The 25,153-nt window shown below is 43.0% G+C and overlaps 1 protein-coding gene across 1 annotated transcript; it reads right to left on the bottom strand.

Moving 5' to 3' along the window:
- Nucleotides 1-1,032: 1,032 nt before the first annotated feature.
- ZNF598 (zinc finger protein 598, E3 ubiquitin ligase) lies at nucleotides 1,033-24,388 on the bottom strand. Its single transcript, XM_074965016.1, has 12 exons — nucleotides 24,077-24,388; nucleotides 17,873-17,985; nucleotides 15,718-15,847; nucleotides 13,283-13,494; nucleotides 11,755-11,972; nucleotides 11,073-11,190; nucleotides 8,711-8,889; nucleotides 7,766-7,847; nucleotides 6,265-7,019; nucleotides 4,833-4,968; nucleotides 3,427-3,571; nucleotides 1,033-3,245 (listed from the first exon to the last, which is right to left on the bottom strand). Exons 1-12 carry the CDS (start codon nucleotides 24,260-24,262, stop codon nucleotides 2,898-2,900), a joined length of 2,622 nt encoding a protein of 873 aa, XP_074821117.1. The 5' UTR covers nucleotides 24,263-24,388; the 3' UTR covers nucleotides 1,033-2,897.
- Between the last annotated feature and the right edge of the window lie 765 nt (nucleotides 24,389-25,153).

The raw sequence follows: 25,153 nt of genomic DNA, 5'->3' as shown, positions 1-25,153 counted from the left end.
TTTCCTACCTTTTCATTATTCCCCGTCAGTAAAGAGACATGATAAACTGAGGTTTAGTAGAAAAGTTTGTTTTTTTTCTGTCCATAACAAAATGTCTTTAAAATAGTGTACAGAGTTTGGTCCTGTGCTAGTACTCTCATCGCCACCACAGAGTTAAGTTTTGTTTTTTGCACAGATGCTTTGAAGTAGGCCAGTTTCCTGGCCTGTAAAGTGCACATAGTACGTACCCTACTTCACAGCTGTGGTGAAGATCAGTTCATGTTAATACTTAGCACTTACTATTCTAGCATGTACATTTCTTATTTTTCCTCAGGTCTGCGTTCCCAGTAATTCACACTCCCTCTTCTCTCCCACCACAAATCAAAAAGTGAGCGTTTGCAGATTATGTTTCATGCTGCAGGCGTGATGCAGGCTAACTTTAAAGACATCATTTATCACTAAGTCATTTCCATGGAATCAGTATTTCTTTTATATAGAACTACCACAAACTCACTTTTTGGCCTTTTTTCTAGTGTGAGAGTGAGTGTGAGTGTGTGTGTGTGTGTGTGTAGCCTGTTAGCCCATTTCCATTATACAGTTATTCACGGTACTTTAACAAATAGTGCTTCTTGGGGCCATTCATGTAAAAAAAAAACAAACAAAAAAACAAAAACCACCTCACAAATGAGGCTTAAACGATGGCCTTTTCATGCATCAACTTGAAGCCCAAATTTAGCTGCCTGTATTTTGTTGCAATATGCATTTAAACCTCAGATTCTTTAATAGTTTTTAATATCAAACTGATACCAAATGTGGTTTGCGAATTTAATTTTTTCCAGATACCTCTTTACAAGCAGACCGTTTCAAAGAGTTGCAGTTGTCAATAGCCCTACGTGCATTGTAGTATAGAGTGGACTATGTATGCGAGTAAATAAAAATGTTTACAATTTTTGTATTGATCTTTTGAAAGAACAATCTGTGATTGTGTATTTTCAGTGTCCGTGTACCAACTGCAACTTATTTTCAATAAAGATTTAAAAATTAATAGAAGTGGCCTGAAAACTCCAATAATACTTTATTTAATTATGTGAGCACATGGAACAATGAACCGACATCAGGCTAGATAAATGGGTCACTTCAAGTTCTCAATCCCCTAGGTGGGGACTACGTAACTGTTTGATAACACAGAAGAAACTGAAAATAAAGGGAAGACATAAGATGCTCTTTCAAAGAATATGCATTTCATTACCTCTGAACTTTACAAACCAAATTAAGTGACAAGGGGAAAGCAGTTTACATCATGGGTCAATTGCTTATAAAAGTGTTATGAGCAGCTAGCAGATAAGCATGTAAGTGCTTCATAGTAAAAGTACTTTTTAATGGTGGTAGCATGACAAACGTAAAAATACCAATCTCTATTGCAATGGAGAAATGGAGATTTAAAACTTAGGAACAATAATTTGAAAACATTAACCCTTGCTATGTATACATGCATCATATACACCATCATGCAACAAGATACACCCCTTAGAAAATCATTTTTCTTCTCCATTTCAGAGGATATAGCCTGGCCCTATGAATAATGGTACAAGATCAGGTATTCAAAAATATCCTGAGTTATATGAAAACAAAAAACCCACAGATAGTGCAGTCTGGCATCAAGCAAAATCAATAATAAAAGAGAAGGCAAAGATAATTAATTTCTGTAGCCACGACTAATGCTTCAACAGCTCAAACTCAGTTTCATCAAAGTGCTGCTTAAATAAACGCACTGTCTTGTTGCTCAAAAATTAATTTTAATTTCTATTCCTATGTGTTAAAAATTAAACATGGTCTGCCATGATTGGTGTGTATAAGACACTAAGAAGCTACAGCTATGAAAGTGCACTGCAGGAAAGCTGCTGTTGGAGGAGTTGCTTCAGATGATAACCGCCCCCTCTTCCCAGCCCCTCCGGTTGGGATTTATAAATGCCAAGTGGTAGGAGCAAAGCTCCTCCAGACTGTTGTCACCAAGGGAGTCCAAGGAAGTAAAACACTCCTACAATTCTTAACAGCTTATCCTCTTCAGTGCAGACCACTGTAAAGAGATACATGCACTGAAAGGCACTGCAGAACAACAGAACGGTCTGCGACCAGCAGCATTTCATGTTCCAATATGCCGTTTGTTTTGCATTAACACATCCAAGAAATCAAACATGGCAGCTGTTAAATAAAATTATGGTGAAGAAAATGCCCTTTGAAGAGAATAAAGCTCTGAACACTACTTTACTACATGCAGTGCTACAAAATAAGTTTCTTTAAAGAACACGATTACATAGAAAGTCAGAGGCAACTTCAAATCCCAGGTTCAACCACTCACAGAGAAAGATCAGTCCAATTCAAGTAGCAGTATTTCAGCTTTCAGCCAGGAATATTCCTTGCTATATAAACAGCCAGGTGTTTACAGCAACATTTTAATGGTCTTATTCACCAGTGTAGCAGCTTCCATCTCTCTCCTGAACTCTGCACCAATTACCTCCCTCACTCTTTGTAGCCACAAAGACAGAATATTAGCTGTAACCAGAATAGCAAGGAAAACACTGCAGAGCTGTTTCCACCAATAACAATGATACAGTTCCACCCTTTAACTGTAGTGTCTTGCAAGGTGGAAGGTGGCCACTCACCTGACGAACCTGCAATGTTAGCCTGTTTCCAATCAGGTGTTTAGGAAGTTAACATTTTGGGTGTTAATTAGATACAGGTTTAGTCCAGTGATCCCGTTACACACCTCTTTTAGGCAGGGCTGCACTGAACCTCCCAATGCTAACCTGTGTAAGACTACTCAACTGGCCCTCACAGTTGGCCGCACTACACTGTCAAACCTCGTTCCAAAAAGTGCACGTTTAAGATTGAGACTGTTTTATTGGTCTTTGTGAAAGCTAACTGATGATTCTGCTGATTGCTTGTAAGGAAGGGAATTCTTCATCCTCAATATGCAAAGCTTTGTGGGAGGCTATGTCCTGCTGAGTCAGCACTTGCTGACACGTCGGGCAGATGCAGCAGTCCAGGTCAGAAGCAGAGTCCATTTGCCAGACATTCTTTTTGTTCTTTTTGGGTTTGTTTGAGCCTTGTTTCTCCTTAATTCTGAAGTCATTGTGAGCAGAAAGCAGTTCTTGTTGCTTAGCTGCGTCTGGCAACAACACCAATAACTCATTAAAGATTTTCGTGAAGTTCTCTCCAAGCAGCTCTCGGCAGCTTTGGTAATACTCTGCCGCAGAAATCAGCCCCTTTAATTAAAAGAGAATCACGACAATTAGCAATGAAAAGAAAGAGTATACTGACCAAGGGTGAAATTCATCCCTCGGTACCTCTAACCGCTCAACCTCACTGTTCATTTGTTGCCTCAATGCGCAATGAGCTGACAACCAAGTAGGACTTCAAATATTTCTAAGGGTTTCCACTACTTACCTGTCTGAACTGTCCAGAATGAGTTTTAAATTTATTGAATCTAGACTCATCACTTTGAAGAAATTCCTTTATAGACTGTATTAACTGAATGTTCCTTTGCTGAAAATTTTCAGGTATCAAGTAAGATCCTCGACAGGGTTTTGGCCTGCATTTGGAAAGAAAGTGAATTAACACCTCATGCAATGGCAAGTGACTGAAAAATGTCTTAGATTTGTTACAATGGCCCTTGCCAATCTCTCACCAAGGGGTATGCTACTGCTTCACCCAATTATACACGGAACTCCCATTGGCAACATACACCCATGCCACGGAGATGGGTGCATGTTGCCAATGCTCCCAGTTCTTCCTAGATGGGGAGAACACGTAAAATGCAAGTTTAATCTAGTCTTGATCCAAACTCGCCTGATCTGAAACATGCTTCATACACTGTGTTAACTAACTGGGACCAAAGGGGAGTTATTTACAACAGGAGATGTCTGCATGAGGATGACTTATCTCATGGTAGCAATTTTAATGGAAAACAAAAAAACCCTGCCCCTTCTCCCATCCCACTGTAGACATGGCGAAAGAGACCAACCTTGGAAAGGATCAGAACCAAGAGTGGCATTTAGAATACTTCGTAAATTTCCCCCAAAAGCAAGTTCCCAAATGCAGACAAATATTTCTTTCTAGTAGGTGAGTCATAGTGATCTATTACAAGGCAGCAGTATATTGCAACTACTAGAGTGGAGGCAAATTCAAGACTGTGCTTATTGCTCCAGCAGTAAGGATTCTGATACGCCAATACGGAAGCAGAATGGGAAAAGGTTTCTGATCTACTATCATAACCCAATCCACCGCCCAAGTTACTTAAACAGCATGGTGGCATCAGCTGGAACCTCCACAAATCCCAGATAATTAAAAACCCACTTTCAAATTCAGCTTGGTGTTTACAACCTATGGGTGTGGGTGTCTTCTGCAAGGAACTTTCATATGTTTGTGCAACACTAGAAGTGAACAGCTTTTTTTGACAGCAAGTCATGCTTCCCTCGGTGAGATGGAGTCACTATGCAAAGGTTTTAAGGATTTCTCGCTGTAGGTTTAGGGACAACTATGAGGGAGTCTGAGCTGGTCCCCTGCCCCAAAACATACATGTTGCATCTGTTTAGACTTGCTCAGATTCAGACCTATCTACCAAAATGTAACTGACACCTACGTCTCTACACATCACCAGGAATCTGACTTACAGACCCTACAACAGAGATCTGAATCAGGCCCTTCCTTTTGTATACTGCTGGCCTCTTAAACCTCACCTGTTCAGGCTAATTGCCCCAAAGCAGCATGCAATATTAAGAACCCCTACATGGAGGAACTGAAACACAGATTGTGTGTACACTAATGTGAATTCTCGAAGCGCTTTTACTTACTCGTTCAGAGATGTAGTGACAGGATCAGAGACATTGGTGGATGGAATTACAGTAAAACCTGGAGGTGGTTTACTAACAGGCACTGACAGCCCCGGAGGTGGAGGGGGACTCTTTAATAGCCCCACAGAGTTAAAGCCTAGATTAAAATAGCACAGAATGGGAGGAAGTTAGTGCACTGTCTATGCTACGCAGCCAATCATCTCTCAGATCCACTCCTTCCCTTCCCTCAAAAGTCTGCAGACATGATACATTACCATTTATAAGATCCAAACAGCTAAACAGGTACCAATGTATCTGAAGACAATTCAAACTAAGGGATTAATCTGCTGTTTTACAGGCCACTGATCCTAGTCCGACCAAGAGATGCTACGAACTGAATGTTCTTCTGACACAAAGTTAAAGCCCTAACTATTGATTTACTGCTTCCAACAGAAAGTGAAGTGCAAACACGCACTGGTGAATGGAACAAATGGCAAGGTCACAGCTTTACTCCACCTGAACCACACAACCGCCATTTTCCAGCAGGCTGCCATCTGGCGTTACACGTAACCGAGAGCTCTACTACCAAGGCTTGGGGCATTGCCACCTTCATGAGATGCAACTGCCCTGTGCTGCACTGGGTGTAGGAGAGACACTGAACTACCGCAATCTGAAATAGTCGCTACCAGCTCTCAACCTCTCCGTGATACTTTCCTCCAAAGCGCAGATTCTTCCCTGCCATTTAGGTCATTCTTTTGCTCTGGCAGAGCTCTCAGCATGAGTTTTCCACTAGGAAGGCAGCAGGTCTGTGTTTATGAGTGAACTGCCCTATCTATTCGCTATGCACACAGACTACAGTAAACTACACAATTCTAGGGGCTTGATTCACTATTGTGTTACTTCAGTTACACCCATCATAGCACCACTAAAAGCCAGGGCATTACATCCATGTAAAGCTAGAGTAACTGATGGATCAAGCCTATGTGTATTTATTATTTGTACTATGATCGTGCTGCTAGCTACTGTCCACACGCAGTAGAAAGACAAACTGTCCCTCCACAAAGGAGCTTCTAAACTAGCCCTTGGAATAGCCAAGCGCACAGGTCCACCTGGTATTACTCATTAGACAAGCAGGAGTGTTCGGAGGCTGGCTGCTTATCTACAAGTTACCCTAAGTGCCAGACAGAACACAGCAGCTCTGCTGTTGAATGAGGCAGTATTTCCCAACATTTCAATGGAATTTTAACAGGACAGGGCCACAGGGGAGGAGTTCAAGCGGCTCAATGCGGTTTGCTGGGCTAAAATGTTTCTACTTTACTCTCTAGCCCTGCGAGCTACTGTTCCCATTTTAAGAGTAATTTTGGCTACCCATGGAAGCCACTCCTCTCTCTTGCACGTTTCACCTAGCCCATTTATTTGACCTAGTCAGAATGGGACTTTTTGCAGGGGTTACCTGGTGGTGGCATTCTAGATGGTCCCGAGCTCCCGAGTGCTGGGAAGTCTTCCTGAGATAAAGTCACTGGAGGCTTTTTAAGGCCAGGCGGCTCTTTGGATGCATTACAAATTGCTACTGATTTTTCCAAGTGACCGTTCATGACAGCTGCGGATCTGTCGGAGAGGTGGAGATTTGCAGGGGCACTTGGAGTCTGTTCAGCTTCTGCCAGTTTTTCCAAAGCCGATGCAGGAAGCAAAGTCTCCTCTGGCAGCTGGGGGGATGATGCTCTTTGCTTCTCAACTCCCATCTTCTTTTTCTTGCTCACTTTAGTAAAAGTCTGTGAGGTGGAAGCTGCCAGCAAGGAGGATACATCAAACATTGTCGGTGTATTTCTGATCTCCTGGGTCGTCAGGCCACTGCCACTGTCTTCGTCATCTGACAGGGAGAGTTTACTGCTCTTCCTGCTTCCTTTATTGCTGTTCGAGGGTGCTGGTTTTTTGGCCAGATGGTTTGAACTGGAGCTGAGGGAAGCGACAGCTTTAACCGCGCTTTTATTGGAACTGTTGCTCCATGCAGATGTGATGTTAGACACTGTTCTAGCATTAGGCCTCATTTTGGACACCAGAGCCGGAAAGTCCTCCTCTTGAAAGGCTGTTTTCTTGGCAGAAACCGTGTATGTTAAAGACACCCCAGAAGCGATGGTGGGTGCTGCAGAGGAGGAAAGGCTTGGGAAGTCTTCTTCCTTCAGCTTCACTGATGCTGGCTGAGCAGAGCTGCGGGAAGGAAAAACACTGTGTACAGCAGTCACAAGGTCAGCACAGAGGAGGCACAAATCCACTGGGCAGAAAGAGCTCAACATCTAACTGCAGTTTTCCCTCAAAAATACTATCATTTAGCGGAGGCGTTGAGACTCACAGGTAATTGTGGGTAAAATTAAAATGCATGTGTGCTTACAAATAGGGTTACAAAAGCCCTCCCATGAGATGTCACACTGCAAGTCTAGTGAGACTTCAGGAGCACATTGTCTGGGTCTGGACTTGGACACTGCCTTAGAAGGCTTGCATTCCAGACCGGTACACAGCAGAAGCAACCACAGACTTTAGAGTGGCACTCCAGTAGCCACCACCTACACCCAGTAGCCCCTTTAAGGACCACCACTGGCTTCAGAGGAAGACACACATCCATGCTCCCACAGTACGTGCTGGCTATCTGCTGGAGATAAACTGCAGGGTTAGAAAAGAGTAGTGGTCCAAGAGGATGGGATATGGGATGATTAGAAACTTATTTGAAGCAACCTTTAGATCAAGCAAGACGTGGGAAGTGATAGCCTACACCTCGTCAAGCAGTCCCACGAAGGCCACATGGGAGGTTTGCGTAGCCAGAATTTAGGGGAAGGGAGAGTAATTTCTCAGAAATAATTTAACTTCAAATTACCTGTAGAACTATTATCTGCCAAACTCGGAACCCAAGTGAGCTTATAAACCAGACTTCACTTTGCTATGATCTTGCACAAACTTACCGTTGCAGAGGCCCTGCTGCTGAGCCAATCGCTGGAAAGTCATCTTGGCTTAAAGCACCATTAGCAGCTGCTTCTTTTGGAACTTTGACAAAAAGACCAAAGAAATGCTCTTAACTAAAATTCATTCATTTCCGCCTGGAAACTATCAACGAGCATCAGGACACCATAACTAATTCCGGTTTTGGTACTTTATGCCACTGTTGACTGTGATATTCTAATTCAGAAAAATGGACGTGCATTTTAAACTAATGTAAAAATGCACTTTTCCATTCTGATAACTACATTTGCTACTGTTTCCCCATGTCCTGGGTTTAACTTGCAGCATATTAACTATAGTCAAGAAGAGTGACACTAAGCCACTGGTTTATGTAGGACAGGTTTGATTCTTGACTCCAGGTATAATCCGAATAAATAGAGATGTTAATGCCATATGAGTCTTCAGTGTATTTTATGATACTGTAACAGGAATGTTTCGCACTTAGGTTACAGAATGACATTAAAACACCAATACTTAGTATATAATATTTAAAGCCTAAAATGACCTCACTTGAAAAAGCACAACATGGCAGGCCTTAGCTTTCCGATTCTAGCAATTTTACACCAATATTGGAAATTAACTTCTTCACACTAAGGGAGACATCCAACTTAGAAAGGAGCGCAATCTAAACCTACCAGTGTCTGTACGCCAAATCAGGATGTTGTACACACTTTGGTTTGATTATTTTGGTTGTTCGAGTATTTCTGCCCAGATCCATTTTAAATATGAACACGCTGCCAGAATCCCAAAGGAAGGAATGACACTCAGATATGTTTCGAGGCAGACTAGCTGGGTTGGTCTCTTTAATGGCCAAAATCAATTCTTTGCCATGAATTCCATAACCATTCACACCTTTGCCCATGCCTGTTGGAATTCTCTACAGCCATCAGAACACGCACACAACTAACCTGTGGCTTCATTTGAAGGCTTTGGCACTCGCTTAGTGTTGGACACTTCTGGATCCCTCAATTCTTCTTTTTTACCTCGACTGCCATCCTCTTTATCCTCTACCTGTTTCTTTTCTTCTTGCCGTTTTGCTGCTACTGATGCCCTGACTGCTGCTGCAATATCTCGGTCTTCTTCTTCTCTATAAGACAGGACAGGTTTTTTAGGTCTAACAGAAAGGACTAATGGGCTTTTAAGCACCTTTGTCTCTCACTCCAACTCCCACACCTTTAAATTTCACATTCAAACTACTTTATGTCAACTGCCTTATGCTGCCACCTGCTGGGAAAGGTTGCAAGTGAAACTCAACTTAATTCATATCATCACATCCAGGTTCAGGCTCGGTGAAACAGGCAACATTCATTCACCAGACTTTTAAATTCCACATACGGTGATAACCAATATCTAAGTACAGCATGAACCAGGATGAGAATATCAGAGATGCATGGGAACACTAGTCTCTCCCATTCATTTTCAAGGTACGAAAACCTCATTTGTATGTCCAAGTAAGTTAGTGTAATATGGTTCATCATAAACTTCCAACACATGCAAGATCCACATGCGACACACCAACGTATATGGTGCCTGGAGATGGATTTTCCCAGTGAAGTTACCAGTAACAAACGCACCACTGACTGCCCAGCAAGAAAGAAAAATAGACATACAGTAGGTATAAAGCTCTTAGATATTGTGTGGATGAAAGGAGACAAAGTGAAATTTAAATTTCAATACTTAACCCTCTTCTTTTTCCAAAGCACAGGCCAACCACAGACCTGTTAGTTCAATAAAAAAAGCACGATCCTTAGAACAGGAACTTAATGACTGCCCAAACCTAAAAGGTCCGCTAAGCCTGCAAAGGCATGTCAGTTACTTCAGAAAATCCTACTCAGAAAAGTCAGGAATGAAAATCATCATCTTAAACCAGAAAATCCTCAGTTATACTAACCCACATGTTGGAGAGTTTACGATAACTTTAAGATTACAATGCTCATCTACTTTGGCAAGTGCAGAGAGTCAAAATTTCATGTAAAATACTTTTGTTTAATTGTGTGCGTGGTGCCCAGACTTCTAATGAAAACTAGTCACATCCCTATCCAAAAAGAAAAGGAGTACTTGTGGCACCTTAGAGACTAACCAATTTATTTGAGCATAAGCTTTCGTGAGCTACAGCTCACTTCATCAGATGCCATCCGATGAAGTGAGCTGTAGCTCACGAAAACTTATGCTCAAATAAATTGGTTAGTTTCTAAGGTGCCAAAAGTACTCCTTTTCTTTTTGCGAATACAGACTAACACGGCTGTTACTCTGATCCCTATCTAAGGAGTTGGTACTGTAGTTTCCTCATTTTCCTCACTTTCCTCCTGCCCTCCCACCAAAATACCATCATAGAGGTGGGACTGGAAAAGGGACCTCAGTAGGTCATCTTGTCCAATCCCCTGTACTCAAGGCAAGACTAAGTAATAACTAGATCATTCCTGACAGGTGTTTAAGAACAGATTAGACAAAGTCCTCTCCTGACGGAGATTGTTCCAGTGCTTATCTACCCTGACAGTTAGGACATTTTTCCTAACGTCCAAACTAAACCTCCCTTGCTGCAATTTAAGCCCCTTGCTACTTGTCCTATCCTCTCAGGTTAGGGAGAAGAATTTTTCACCCTCCTCCTTGTAACAACCTTTTACGTACTTGAAAACTGAACTGTTATGTCCCCCCTCTGTCTTCTCTTCTCCAGACTAAACAAACCCAATTTTTTCCATCTTCCCTCATAGGTCATGTTTTCTAGACCTTTAATCATTTTTGTTACTCTTCTCTGGACTTTCTCCTATTTGTCCACATCTTTCCTGAAATGTGGCATCCGGAATTGGACACAATACTCCAGCTGAGGCCTTTCTAGTGCAGAGTAGAGCAGAAGAATTACTTCTCGTGTCTTGCTTACAACACTCCAGAATGATGTTCACTTTTTTTTTCCAACAGCGTTACACTGTTGACTCATATTTAGCTTGTGATCCACTATGACCCAGAGATCCCTTTCCGCTGTACTCCTTCCTAGGCAGTCATTTCCCATTTTGTATTGTGCGAACGTTTGTTCCTTCCTAAGTGGAGCACTTTGCATTTGTCCTTACTGAGTTTCATCCTATTTACTTCAGACCATTTCTCCAGTTTGTCCAGCTCATTTTGAATTTTAATCCTATCCTCCAAAGGACTTGCAACCATTCCCAGCTTGGTATCGTCCACAAACTTTATCACTCTTTACAAGTTTATATCATTTAAGAAATAAGAAAATATTTCACCTCTGCAGTAAGTTCTACAGCACACGGAGTTACTCACCTCTTGTATCTCCAGCTCCCTCTTCTGTTTTGCTGCCCTCCTCGGAGTCCCGATTTACCTGGTCGTCCTTGCCTGTTATATCTGTCAACTTCTTCATAGTCCTCTCCACCCACAACACCTGACCAGGAGACATGTCCAATCATTCGCTCAGTTGTTTTTCTAATCTAGGAATGTAACACCATCGCTCCATAGATGATTGAAAGATACTAAAATATATTAGTACAAAAGGACCTTTCTTGACTCTCAATCAGCAACCACTGATTTTATAAAACCAGCTAGCCTTTACCATTATTGCATTAAAATGCATTAGCAGTATATGGATTCCATATATTATGGGACTGTGATTCAAGTTTAGGACAAATTTCATCTTGATGTGCAGAGATTTCTATGTACAGCTTCCAATAACATAAAAAATATCCATGTATTGCCCCACTCTTAGTACCAGATGTACCCCTGGGAGTACCATGGTTATCACTCCCTTCATTCATATTACTTGTATCCCAAGCAATTCTAAGGCAGATCAGAAAGTCAGTTGTGAAAATAATCCCCCTATTTTGAAATGGGATGTAATCAGTTTTCAGTCCACAAATGGCCAACTTGCACACCGAGTTTCTGAAAACGTTCAAAGCATTAAGAAATAAGAAGGTATTTCTGGCAACTGAGTCTTTCCAGTCTGACATACCCTCATTCCTCCGTTGGTGCCTGGGAGCATAGTTGAACTGAAGATCAATCTGTCGGTTCTGTCTGGCCTCAGCCCTGTTTTTGCTGTGGCAGGCTGTTTTGTGTGCTTTGTAATCTATTTCTGTACGGAAAGCATGAGTGAACTGTTCTGTACTGCACTGTCCCTCTTCACAAAGGAAGTGCTTTTCACGGAAGTGTTCGCGAAGGTATTCGTAATCACTGGGAAGAGGACAGACATTGATTGGTTAGTTCAGCAATGCAGTCAACTTAAAAAAATTGTTCATTCTTTAAAAACACTTTGAGTGTTGTCACTCCATTTTGCAAACTCTAGAACAGCGACCTTCTGCACGCACTTCTCTGTGTGTCAAGACACAGAACAGTTTAATGCATGTTTCAGAGAAGTTAAACCAAATTCACTGCATGATGCCTCACTGACCATGTCACATTAGCCCTGCATAAAATCTCCTCCATAAAAGGAACTTTTATTCAGACCTACTTTTCACCAAATAAATCTTAGACCATTGGCTATTATGGACTTATGTAGCAGAGCTGCAGAAACTGTCACAGAACTGCACTCCAGAGTCTAATTTTTGTTTTTAGCCTTGAACTGTGAAGAAACCTTAAAAGCATGAACTGGATATAAATGGATGAAGGGCTGTCTGAATCTGCAGACAGTCTGAAGCAAGATCTCATATGTGTGAACTGTCCCACTCATTGTAGTGCTTTAATATGGAGCCCTAAAGACGACAGTTTAAATGTCAACATTTAAATTATTTGTAGTGAAATAATCATCAGCAACATCCATCTGATGTGTTTGTCCAATAATCCTAAACCATCCATTGTGTCTTCCTAAGTCTCAAAGGCTAGTTTCCCAAATATGGCTCAATTACTTGCCAAACCCCCAGGCTTCCCCCGTGAGAATTAAGTACCAGCAAATTCACTTCGAAACTGAAAGTGAGGGAGCAGTAATAAATACATTGATTTTAAACACAAAGAGAGAGACCAGCTGCTGCACTGATTAAATATTTCTTTACAAACCTCCCTTCCTTTATTAAACGTAAATGTAGCCATAGCGGCTCAGCATTCCAGTCTGCCACTGAGGACTGCTGCTGAGTTCAGAGGGATTGCCTCTTGCCACAGCATTTAAGGCCAATTCACTGCACAGCACAGGGTCTGATCAGGATCTCTCATTCATATATACAGTTTTATACAACTTTTAAAGCTCAATGGCTCCGTTTGCACTGATGTAGCGCTAAGCAATACATACATCCCATTTTCAGTAAAGCATGTCTCTGTTGGCTTCAGACGAGACAAGCAGCCGAACAGAAGAAAAGGTGGGTCTGTCGGTCCCAGGGTTCCATCCTCAATGCAAATTCTAACAGGGATCAAAAGCAATCTGCTCACTCTTGCATTGGGTGCCTTTGGACAACCTACTCTCAGAGACTGAAAGCAGATGCAATCACCTTTCCATCAAGATTTAAATCTTTTAATTAAATTAAAAGAAACCCAAGTCAGCCACTCTCACAAACCTGTAATATTCCTGAGCACCATCTGAATCACAAAAGTGGCAGAAATAGTGATCTCGTCTCAAGTGTTTCAATAACTCGTCGTTGTCTAAATAACGCTCATCACAAAATTTACAAAGGGGATGCCCACGATGAGATGTGTCGTCTGGGTCCCCATGTATTCGATGTCGAGCGAGGTCTTTGCGAGAATACCACTTACGTTCATGTGTAAAGATCTTAAAGAAAGAATTACCTCATGTCAACAGAGAACTACGCAGTTTACTGATGGAGTAAATCAGGTTCTACCAATCTTGATGTCATGGGCCAACGTTACTAGTCAAAGCAATTTCCCACTTTCAAGCTATGAACAATCTGTGATTAAATGGTTCCGTGAATGGGCGTAAGAATTCAAGTCCCTCTCCAACTTAAATCTCATTTACATTTCACTCACCTGGAACAATGAAAACAGACCAGTCAGTTCCACTTTTCTCCTAGTAAATTTTGTTTCATGTGCTAACAATGTAGCACAGTTTGGGTTACAAACTCTGTAGGAAAAGTCTTTAAATCTAAACCATCTTCTGAAAACACTTAGTATTCTGCTTACCCAAGATTGGGAAAATGTAAATGAAATGAGTCAGCTGTTATGCGTTTGGTAACAGTCCTCGTACAGCTACTGGGTGCCATGCTTATACACAAACATTGGCTCAGTCCACAACTGCTGCACCACCAGCCAATATCTTGTCACTACTGGCATGGAATTTGTTTCTCTAGGAAGAGAGCTTATAAAACTGAGGCTACCAACAAAATACACACATATGCAAAAGACATTAGGCATTGATTTGATGTAACTGTTTGAAAGCGAACCAAAAAATTAACATTGCCAAATACTCTCCAAAAACTGGTGGTAGATATTCAATATATATCTTGTCTAGACCAAGGGTATTACACTCATCTTGGGCAGGGATTACTTTGGCTTCATTAACATCAACAGACTGAGCAGCTTTAATTCTCAATGGAACTAGGACCTTCTTTTCCATGGGCATTGTCCACATTTAGTTCTCCAGAATAAAAATGTTTATGAAGTGTTTGGAAAGCGTAAAGCATTGTGCAAGTGCTAGATACTATTACTGCTCTGGTTTCTTATCAATAACCAACTACAGACCCATTCTTTCTATCCACTGTCTACTTAAGTGCCCACGTCCAGCCTGGTATTTCTTATTCAATATCTGTGAAAGTAAAAAACGTAATCACAGAATTGTGCGTGAAGAGTAACAAATATATTTTCTTCATGCTCTGAAGGAATTCCTTCCCTCATTAACCAGTGCTGACAAGTATCAGTCATGTTGGAGGTTAGAGGTTACAAGTGTTCTTTCAGCAGCAGCTGGTGATTTTAGCTGAACCACTTCGGCGAGAGCGTTGCTCTCTACTCTGAAAGCTCAAATTTAATCTTTCGGATGGTATAAAGTATTAACTGTCTAGCTCTACACAGACTCAGACTTTAAGACCATCTCCATTATGATAATCTAATCTGACCTCCTGCACATCGCAGGCCACATAACAATGGCCATTAAAAACAGAACCCATGTAAGAAAAAAGATGGCAATATGCAGTTTTAAGGCCCACTGTATAGTGACCTGTCAAGGTTACAGACAACTCAGCTTTCCAGTGGAATCTAGTGTGGCAAAACAGGTGTTATAACAGTCAGCGATTGCATTGTGTGTGAGCAAGTTACGTACAGCTGTTTCATCCCATGTCACCACCACTTTATAGCAAGATACAAGATAGCTGCCTCTGCACAGCCACACAGGGTAATGAAATGCAATTCTATTCCTTTTAACTTGCTCAGGTGATTTCTCATCATATACATGAACTCACTGCAAGTTCTAAATACTTCTGAGTTGGTTTTGCTCTTGAGGAGGACCCTGAGGTCCTATGATGCACCTTGTTCTCTGAATTGGCTCTGAACTTTTTTAGAATTAGTTTTTGGTTGGGTTTTTAAAAAACACAATACAAAAAAAAAAAAAAAGAGAGAGAGAGAGAGAGAGGGGTTCTACAGAAAGCAGATCTCCATAGTCAGACTTTCTGATGAGACTGCAAGCAGGAAATTAGACCCATGCCATTAATCCACACCTGGGGTGGAGCTAACGTCATAAGGTTTTTTGAGATGGCTGGGCTATAAAGATATATATATTTAAAATAGAATCCAGACAGAAAGCCTTAGATTTCCTTAATTAACCAATTTATGACAAGTGGTGGTTATAAAATGCTGCAAGTCACTCAAACAGAACTGGCAAGGTGGAAGAAATTTCTACTGGGTCATTGATTCCATTTCTCCACCGTGTCCTTTTTTCCGTTCTGCCCCTCCCTCTCCAGCAAGTCTCCTACGAACTTAGTTTACACAGATTCCCATGCAATGAAGTCTCTTTTTCCCTGCTGTAAAGCACATTTTTATGGCTCACCTTCAGGTGTTTAACACATAGTTTACAACAGAAGAGCTCATGCTGTTTTCTCATGTGCTGTTCCAAGTCCACAATGGTGCTGAAGGGCCGCACATCTGGACACAGAGGGCATTCATGCTGCAGTAGCTTCCTAAAGGACAAAGATATTCAAGGAAGGTTTATCAAGGTTATTTCAAATCCTATCCCAAAAAACCTACACTTCAGCAAATGTTACAGTGAAAAGAAAAGTGTTTTATTAGCAAGAGTGTTACTTTTTTAAGCTGTCACAGCAATTTCTAACTCACGGAGGTTAGGATTATGCTCATTCCAAAATACCCTCGATCATTCCAGGAGCAAAACTGAAGAAAACTATGTGGAAGCTGGAATATCAGGAGGGGGAGCAGTACAGCTACTGCTTGAAAAGTGATACAATACTAGAGTGCACGGCCTATGAGCAGACTGTAATGTGTTGGAGAATTCTAACACAAGGGTGTGTTCTCAACTTCCTCCAAAGGTAATGGTAAAAAGTTTGCAGTTTAATTTGTGATTTGTTAAAATCCAACCAAGTTAAATCTTTTTGACAGGCGATAACCTCATGCAATATTGTATCTACATTATATAGTTGAAAAGTGACCTCATCTGCAGCTAATTCAATATGAGTGTAAGGGGGGGGAAAAAGAAGAGCCCTGATACTGAAAGAGGAAACAAGTAAAGCACCATTCTACCAGGTGACAGCAGAAGCAGAAACACAGTTCACTATTAGGGAACAGTTTAATGGGTTTAGCTCCTGACTGTCATTCTGCAGCTATTCATGGCATTCAGAAACCTCAGCAACAAATCACTGGGTTTGGCTTTCAAAAAATGTGACATTTCTAACCAGACACATCATTACAAAATGCAACCGCTCAGAGCAAATGAAATTTATTAATCAGAATGTATTTCCTACTTACCCTGCAGTCATTTACTAATAATAAGAGGCAACAAGCAACATGTTTCTGGGAACACTTAGTACAGTGGAACCATATCTCACTTATCTGAAAACTCCTCACACAGTTAGTCTAGCAAAATCCCACAACATACTTCCATTTTCCATTCTAAGTCAGAAGGCCACCAAACCCACTATCCAATCCAGCAAACGCCAAGCTGTAAGAGAATACCAATGCACTTACAGAGTCCCATCCTTGGACCAAACAAGGCTGAATGCATTGCACTAGTCTCCAAGAAAAGGCATTGGCTGCATTTACTCCTCAGCCCTATGCCCTTCCATGTCCCATCTCCCGTCACTTATCTTTCCATTTAGCTGATCCCCCTCCTAAATGAATCCACACAAAAAACCCAAACAAACATTGAACTAACATGACATTTGCTGCCATCCCATTGTTCATTCTGCTTGTGTTACACTCCTTTCCCCCACCAGTGTCTGTATTGTCTAATTAGCTCTTCAAGACAGGGACTTACAATCTATCTACTACTCCATGTGAGGCACTATAAAACACAATGAGGCCCCATTCTTGGTTGGTTCTTAAACACTATGAAAAAACACGATTAATAAATCAGGTGATGATATTGTTCTTACTAACAGAGACAGCACTAATAAGGAGTAGAGGTCACTCAGCATCTTGCTCACGGCCGCAGGTGGGAAAGACGGAAAAGTGACTTTTAATGACAAATCAGATATTAAGCTGCTGAAGACCTAGGATTTCAGACTTAAGGAGGTGTCCGTTTTGCAGCCCCAGGTCTCTTGGACACTTCCAGGCACACACGTTCAATTTTCTCCATTCTTCAGCATGGTACAAAATACACACATTGCAATAAAATTTCCACAAGCTGAGTCTGCACTGTTTTACCTAAGGGCAGCATGCATTTCCTGTTGCATACTGGAGGACAAGAGATTATTTTAGAGATCTCATATTAAAGTCACAGGCTACCTTCTGTACAGACTTGCCTGGGACCCTTTTTCTAATCTGTCTACCCTCATCTTTCTGAACAAACTCAATATACCCAGAAATCAACCGAAGATGCCAGGGTTGTTACGCGAAGGCAAAACCACAGCTATAATCAAGGTCACCTCCTAGGTGTTCTTCCTGAAGCAAAGCCCACTGCTCAGATGACCCAAGGAAAAAAGGAAGGGAAAATATGATAATGCTAGGAAGATGAACAGAATGCTATGTTTTACCTATACAGTGCAAAAACTTTTCCATCAGCAAAATAGATGTCATATTTCTTCTCATGCTGCAGCTGGTTGATTGGTATTGTTGAAAAAGATGCAAGCTTCCTTCCAAAGACCACCTACAGACAACAAACAGGAAAGATTAGAGAAAGCACATACAAAGTTGTATGTTATTTTGGTCTACAGTCGATCACCATTATAATCTAAACTTGTTACGAATACTTGTAAGTGTGTATTGAATCCCAGACATACTGAACACTTGTTTCCCACCCCACTCCCCATGTGCTGCTGGGAGATAATACAGTGAACTTTTATGATATAAGTGATCAGCGACATAAGCCAGAGTCTTGTCAAGGAAACAAGCTAACAAGAGTCAATAAGAAAAAAAATGCAAAAAAGATTTTTTTAAAGGATTAGTAAATTCAGATGCATCCTTTGTAAGTATTGTTTACAAATAAACCAGCAGCCCAATAAAAAGGAAACATAATTCTCTTCCCTAATAAACAGCCAGCCAAGAAACAGAGAAACACAAAGGAATCACACCAATAACGCAACAGTCAGAATCACCTGCACCAATTCAGACAAGTCACAGTAGATCTCTAATTGTTTTTCAGTTGACACTAGGACTGCTATTGTTCATGAAATACCTCACAATAGCAGGTCTGAGGTACTGTGTGCGCGCGTGTAGTATGATCATTATGAGTCTACTGGCTTCTTCCAAAGTAATTTAATTTAACCAAAACAGTCTTCTCCATGACACATCCCTAAATGTGCATGAGACTCAAACAAGTACGGCCTGTTTTCTTACTCCGTTACACACACTACACTGTCGTTCATCTTTAAACCTACTTTCATCCACCCCAAACACTATGCTGATTCTGTGACCATTACTTTTGCCACTTCCGTCTGCATTAGTGTGTCACCAGAGAAGATTTAGTCATACTGACGTTCCCAGCTGCCTTTCTTGATCACACACAAACACTGTGCTACTACCAGACCTAGTCTACGAAGCAACCCAGCTGTAGTGCCCATAGCTCCACTCTTTTCAGTCAGGGACTTACTTTTCGGCACAGCTCATTTGCAACAGCCTATCCTGATTTTTCCCACACACACACACAACAGTACGACAGGGGGGCTAAAAAAGAAGTCTGTCGCCACTGAAAAACCAAGAGGATATCTGGAGCAACTATAAATGAGAAAGGATGGCCCAATGCTTAGGACACTAGCCTATGATTTGGGAGACCCAGGTTCAATACCTTGCTCCAACAGAAACTTCCTGTGTGACCCTGGGCTAGTCACTTAGCTTCCTTATGCCTTAGTACTACCTCACAGGGGTATTGTGAGGCTAAATACACTAAAAATTGTGAAGTGCTTTGAGAGCTACTGATTAAATGTGTTATATAAGAGCCAGGTATTATTACAATAAAAGGATTGTTTGAAATAATTCAAACGGGTGAAAGATGGCATAAGGAACAAAAGCTGAGCCCACAAAATATAGCAATTACTATGAATAATTACTACAAAACTGAATAGCTGCAAAGGTTAATGTCCTGTCCACACGGCTAAGACCAGCTGGTTTCAGCAAAGAGAGAAATTTCTCAGTTTGCTTCTCCCTTGGACAGCGGCCATAATCAGCAGCAGCAGCATGAAACTAGATGCTTAGGGGTAATAAGTCTACTACTCTAGGGTCTATCCCTGTGAGCATGCTTAAATTACAGCAGAGGCTCTTTCCTTGCCAAGCAATTCAACCTAAGCTACAGATGCACTATGTTTGAACACACTGGTACTCGACATCACATTCAGTCTCAGATAGCGTGAAGAGGACCAACAGAAAGCGTACCACCACATCAGACAGGTAGGCACACAAGTCTTAGCCAGCCAGAGTGGTTCCAGTCTGTCTGCAACTGTAGATGGAAGGAACACAGGCCGTTGGAACAGCAAACCCCCTTTTATAACCTTGCCCTCAGAATGTTTGAGAACAGGGAGGGATGGGGCAGGAGAACGCTCCACCATCCAAGCTGCACTGCCAGTCCATCCTCGGAGTGGGAATATGTAAAGCAGTGGTTCCCAAACTAGGGGCACCGCTTGTTCAGGGAAAGCCCCTGGCGGGCTGGGCTGGTTTGTTTACCTGGCGCATCCGCAGGTTCAGCCGATCGCAGATCCCAGTGGCCGCAGTTCACCATTCTCAGCTAATGGGAGCTGCGGGAAGTGGCGCTGGCCGAGGGACATGCTGGCCACCCTTCCCGCAGCCCCCATTGGCCTGGAGCAGTAAACTGTGGCCAGTGGGAGCCACGACTAGTCAAACCTGCGGATGCAGCAGGTAAACAAACCGCCCCGGACCACCAGGCACTTTCCCTGAACAAGCGACGCCCCTAGTCTGGGAACCACTGATGTAAAGGCTACTCACAGAACTTACTTTTATCCCAGGCCTTGAAGCAGACCCAGAGGATTATTCACATGTGCAGAAACCACCACAGACTGAGACAAAGCTTTTACCCATTTTCTAAAATACTTTCCCCAGCAACATTACCTTCAACTCCCTCTAAGCTTCTTTGTAGGAGACTCATCTTTTCACTACCACCTTCATTTAAATGTTATGTTCTGAGATCAGGCAGTTTAACGTCAAATAATCATTTCTCTTGCACTGCTGTTAGTTTAACTTCACGTTCCATAGTTGTGATCATCACTAAGTGAATGTAGAATGTCTACATTTATTCACTCTCCTCCTTCATGCATTTCAGCTTTATTCTCATTCCACCATGTGGATAAAACCACATGCACTTGACTCATTACATATTTACCAAGCTGCATTTCCTCACCCAGGTTGCCCTCCATGGGGATTAAAACAAGATCTTCAACCATCAGAGTAGAACAAGACAAAGACAGAGCTGCAGAAGATGTATGTAGTCTGGATAAAAATCATATCAATATCCCTAACTAGGATTTTAAATAAAGTGGCATTCTATACTAGTGTTAACAAATTTATGTAGTAGTGAGGAAAAAACAAACAAATAATGGACTTCTGGCTTCCACAAACTCTAGGTCTCTTATGCACAATGATAAAAGATCTTCACATTGCTAAAATGATTAGAGCAACTGAAAAGCAGCCAATGAAGTTTATTTGGGAGGAGCTCTTCATTTGGCAAGGAAAAAACAACTGTTCATACTTCATTTCCTAGCACCTACAATTCATTTTTAGAATACCATTTCAATCATTCAATTCGGGTGTTAATTTTTATTCCTTAAATGGCTCAGATCTCTCCCCATGTCAGTGCTGCACAAACAACAAAAAACATTTTGAAGGCTGACAATTTTTAAATGTGAATTTAACATTCTTGAAAAACAGCTTGCAGCTCTGGAAAGTGAAGTCTTACTTATAGAACAGGAAGCACTAGTGCAAGCTTCTCCATGCTGCCATCAAGGTGCCTCAACTCTGACCCAGAGAACCTCCCTTTCAGGTTAAGAAGGCTGTTGACTTGTTTACTGAGACTGCCAATGAAAAGTGTTAATTACTGTGTTCTTAGTGACCTGAACATTTTTCTTTGGGAACTGGACTGAGATCCTTCAAACCCATTCCACATCAATCACCAGCCATCAGAGGGTCACTACCAACCAATGCATCCGATGAAGTGAGCTGTAGCTCACAAAAGCTTATGCTCAAATAAATTTGTTAGTCTCTAAAGGTGCCACAAGTACTCCTTTTCTTTTTACTACCAACCCTGGCTGTATTCAAACTTCCAACCTACAGATGAACGGCTGATTAGTTCCCTGGCACTTCCAGCCCCCAAGATTATATTCTTAATATTATGCAAAGAGAAATGCCTGCAGATATTGACACTCTGAGAAAAGTAGATGGAAAATACACTAAATCTAACATCAAGTGAGGACAGGTAATAGAATAATGAAGTAAATAGGAGTGAAAATATGAACTGCAGACAGGAAGGGCAATCCAGTGGCTGGAAACGGATTTAAGTCTGCAAAAATGGAGAACTAGGAAAGCAGTGAGAAACCATGACAGCAAAGAATGTAGCATGCATAAGTGGCAAGTAGTTTCTACCATGGGAGAAGATCAGCCTCTTCAGGACCAACTACCTTGGAAGTTCAGTTGTTCAGTATGGTTCCAATATCTTTTATCTCCACAACTACATACTAGGATGATGTCTGGACAAGTCAAAATTTTGTTGAGAAGAGAGGCAGAAATTCAGAAGAGGTCTGTTGAGCAGCAGAAAGCTAACACACAGAGGCTGCTCCAAATTTATGCTCCCTGCATAAATTCACGGGTCAGAAAACCCAACACATTTCATTGTCTCAGTGTGTACGTTGGAAGTAATAATAATAAAAAAAGGATATTGCACATGCTGAAGCATTATCTATATTGCCTTTTGCACTGACCCAGAACTCATCTCATCCTCTCTGAAGAATGCAAGTGGGAGAAAACTTTCTTATGTTTCAAAAATAAGTTTGTTTGCCACCTTGCTACATTCTTGCTTCTCTTCCAAGCTCCAAAGAGACATTTCAGAAAATGCAATTAGATAACTGGATCCAGCTGACTTGCTCTTGTGCACTGCAGTAGGAGTTTGCAATACTGATTTGTAAAAAAGGAGTAAATTTCAACATATAAAAGCACATTAAAGTTCAGATAAGGTTTTCCCTTTTTTAAAGAAAGTACTGCAGAATCCTCCTACTTGAAGGAGCTGTAAAAGTAAATACATCACCATCACAATGTTTTGTAATGCAGGACTTGCGCAAGTCCAGAGAGAGCATGTAAAACACCTTCCCCCAAGCTTAAAATCAGAGCAAGAATCCAGCAAGGTGACAGGCAGAGTTATTGGTGTCTCCTTAATACTAACACTAGGGAACAAGGACAGGTTTACGTAAATATTTAAAATAAAAATCAAAAGAGAAATAATCTCTTAATACCTTCTCTGCTTTTCAATACCCTTCTCTTTGCACCTGAACAGTAGCTGCATCATTAGGGGCAGAGCTCAACGCCAGGCAATATACCTAGTAGTGAAGCTAGAAAGCTTTTCTATGTGAAAGAAATATAAAGAATATCTCTCTAACTACAGATCTGATTTAGCCATAAACTATTCTAGGATCCATCATCCCCATAGTCTGACCTTCAGCACAAATTTGTTCAGCATTTTAGTGGCCCACAGAAGTAGAACCCATGTCCAGAACAGCTGTGTGACCATATGGGAATGCACCATCAATCCTCTTTTCTATTAAAGTTTACTTTAACAAGCTGACAGAGTAGTAAACTTTATGGTCAGCGTTTCTACAACTCCATGAGTCCCAACACACTAATTCCCAAATTGGTATTTTTGTTAGTGAGACAGAAGGAGAAACCTCCCTTCCTCAAGCTAAACCGGCTTTTGTACTATTGGCTGTGTGTATCTTGGTCTCTAGGGTGTTACCAGACAAACAGGGTGGATCCGGGTCCCCACCCTCTCTATATAAGGCAGACTTTGCTCTTTATTACATTAATTAGCGTTTATAGTGGTGACAGCTTCACACACCAATTAGAACAGACAGATGGTCTCTGGAATCATAAATAATACTTAGCCCTTCTCCATGGGAACATGTTCCCATATTTAGCAAGGCAGGATTCTCCATCCTAGATCCGCGGCACAGAACCCATGGCAATTCAGAGGGAGGCAGGATGTCCTGGCGAGTACCCTGTGGACTGTGCAGAGCTGTGCACCGGGCAGCCCAGAGGGATTTCCAAGACGGCCCCAGCACTGAGGTGTCTCTGATCGGGGGCGCGGAATCTGAAGGCCCCCAAAGGAGGGGTCCCATACTCCAGACCCCCCCACGCTGCTCACTTAAAGCAGCGGCTTGACCACGCGATGGCATGACGCCGTCTAAACGGCCCCAACACGTGGTTAAACCACAGCAGCGACCTGAGGTGCAGCTACTTCAGCGTCCCTGCCCACAGCCCGACAGGCCGGGCGAGACGGACCCGGCCGGAGACGAGTGTACACGTGGGAAAAAATCACACCCTGCCCGGCCCCAACCCTGCCCCGCGGCTTGCACCAGGGGACCCAGCCGGGGCCGCCTTCCCCCTTCTCCTCGGGGCTACTCCACCCACCCACCCAGCGCCCCCCATCCTCTCGCCCGGCCCGGCCCGGCCGCCGCCTCCTCTCCCCGGCTCCCCGCGGCCGGCCGCGCCCCGGCAGGCCCCGCTCCAGAGCGCTCCCCCCGGCTCACCTGGCCCAGCTCCTCCCGGCACACCGCGCAGTACCGCACCCCGCACAGCGCCCGCATCCGCACCGAGCAGCGGTAGCAGATCGGGTGGTCGCAGCGGCCCAGCGCCACCACCTCCAGCTCCCCACAGCACAGCACGCAGAGCCCGTCCGGGGGACCCGCCGGGCACGGGGACGGGGAGGCGGCCATGGCGCCCCGCACACGCCGCGGCCTAGGCCCCGCTCAGCCTAGCAACCGGCCCGGAGCACAGAGATCCGGCCGGCCTAGAGCGCCGCTCCAAACCGAACGGCCGGCGCTCCTCCAACCATAGAGAGCCGGGGTGCCCGCCCAGAGCGCGGCCTTCCACCTTTCCCACGGCACTGCTGCCAGCGCGGGCCTCGCCTAACCATAGAGTCCCCGTTGAGAGTACCAGCTCCAACCCTTTCGCGGCCAAGGAGATCGGGCTAGAGCGTCGCCGCTCCTTAATCTCGCGGCCCAGTACTCCTCCAGCAGTCTGACAATAGAGACGCAGCCTAGAGCGCCCCCCTCCATCCCGGCGTCTCTCTACCCATCAGTCTCTGTAACCATAGAGAATGACTATAGAGTGCCTCCGCTGTCAGTGCCCCCTCTAGCCCTGGCTGACTGACCTCCACTAAACTGGAGTCCTCCCCATAGGGACATTTCAGCCCAGTCCTTGAGGACTTCAGGGCTGGAATCAAATATTTACCATCAAGAGGTGCAAACCCACCGTCACTATGACAGCCACCCCGGGGAAGGGACCCCTCGTCTTGGTGATCCAGCCTGAGGGCTTGGGAGTGGCCGAACGGCACCAGGAGACCCCACAGGTGGCCTGTACCTTTTTGGTCCCTGGCCTCAGGGTTTGTGAGGCAACAGCCACACACAGGGCCTTGTGCCGTCTGGGGTTGGGGCCTAAAAACCAGCCTCAGCCTTTCTCACTTGGGAGCCTGGGCACTCACCTTGCCCCCTGCCTACAATGGGCTAGTGAAATGCTTGGGGTTTTCTCCTCAGATGAACCCCCTGCCTTCCCATACCCCACCCAGCCTTGAGGATTCTCTCTGCCTTTGTAAAAAAGAGAAAATA

Source organism: Natator depressus, chromosome 10 (assembly GCF_965152275.1).
Source record: "Natator depressus isolate rNatDep1 chromosome 10, rNatDep2.hap1, whole genome shotgun sequence".
Lineage (NCBI taxonomy): Eukaryota > Metazoa > Chordata > Testudines > Cheloniidae > Natator > Natator depressus.
The sequence above is the reverse complement of the archived record's forward strand: the minus strand, read 5'-3'. Positions and strand labels throughout refer to the sequence as shown.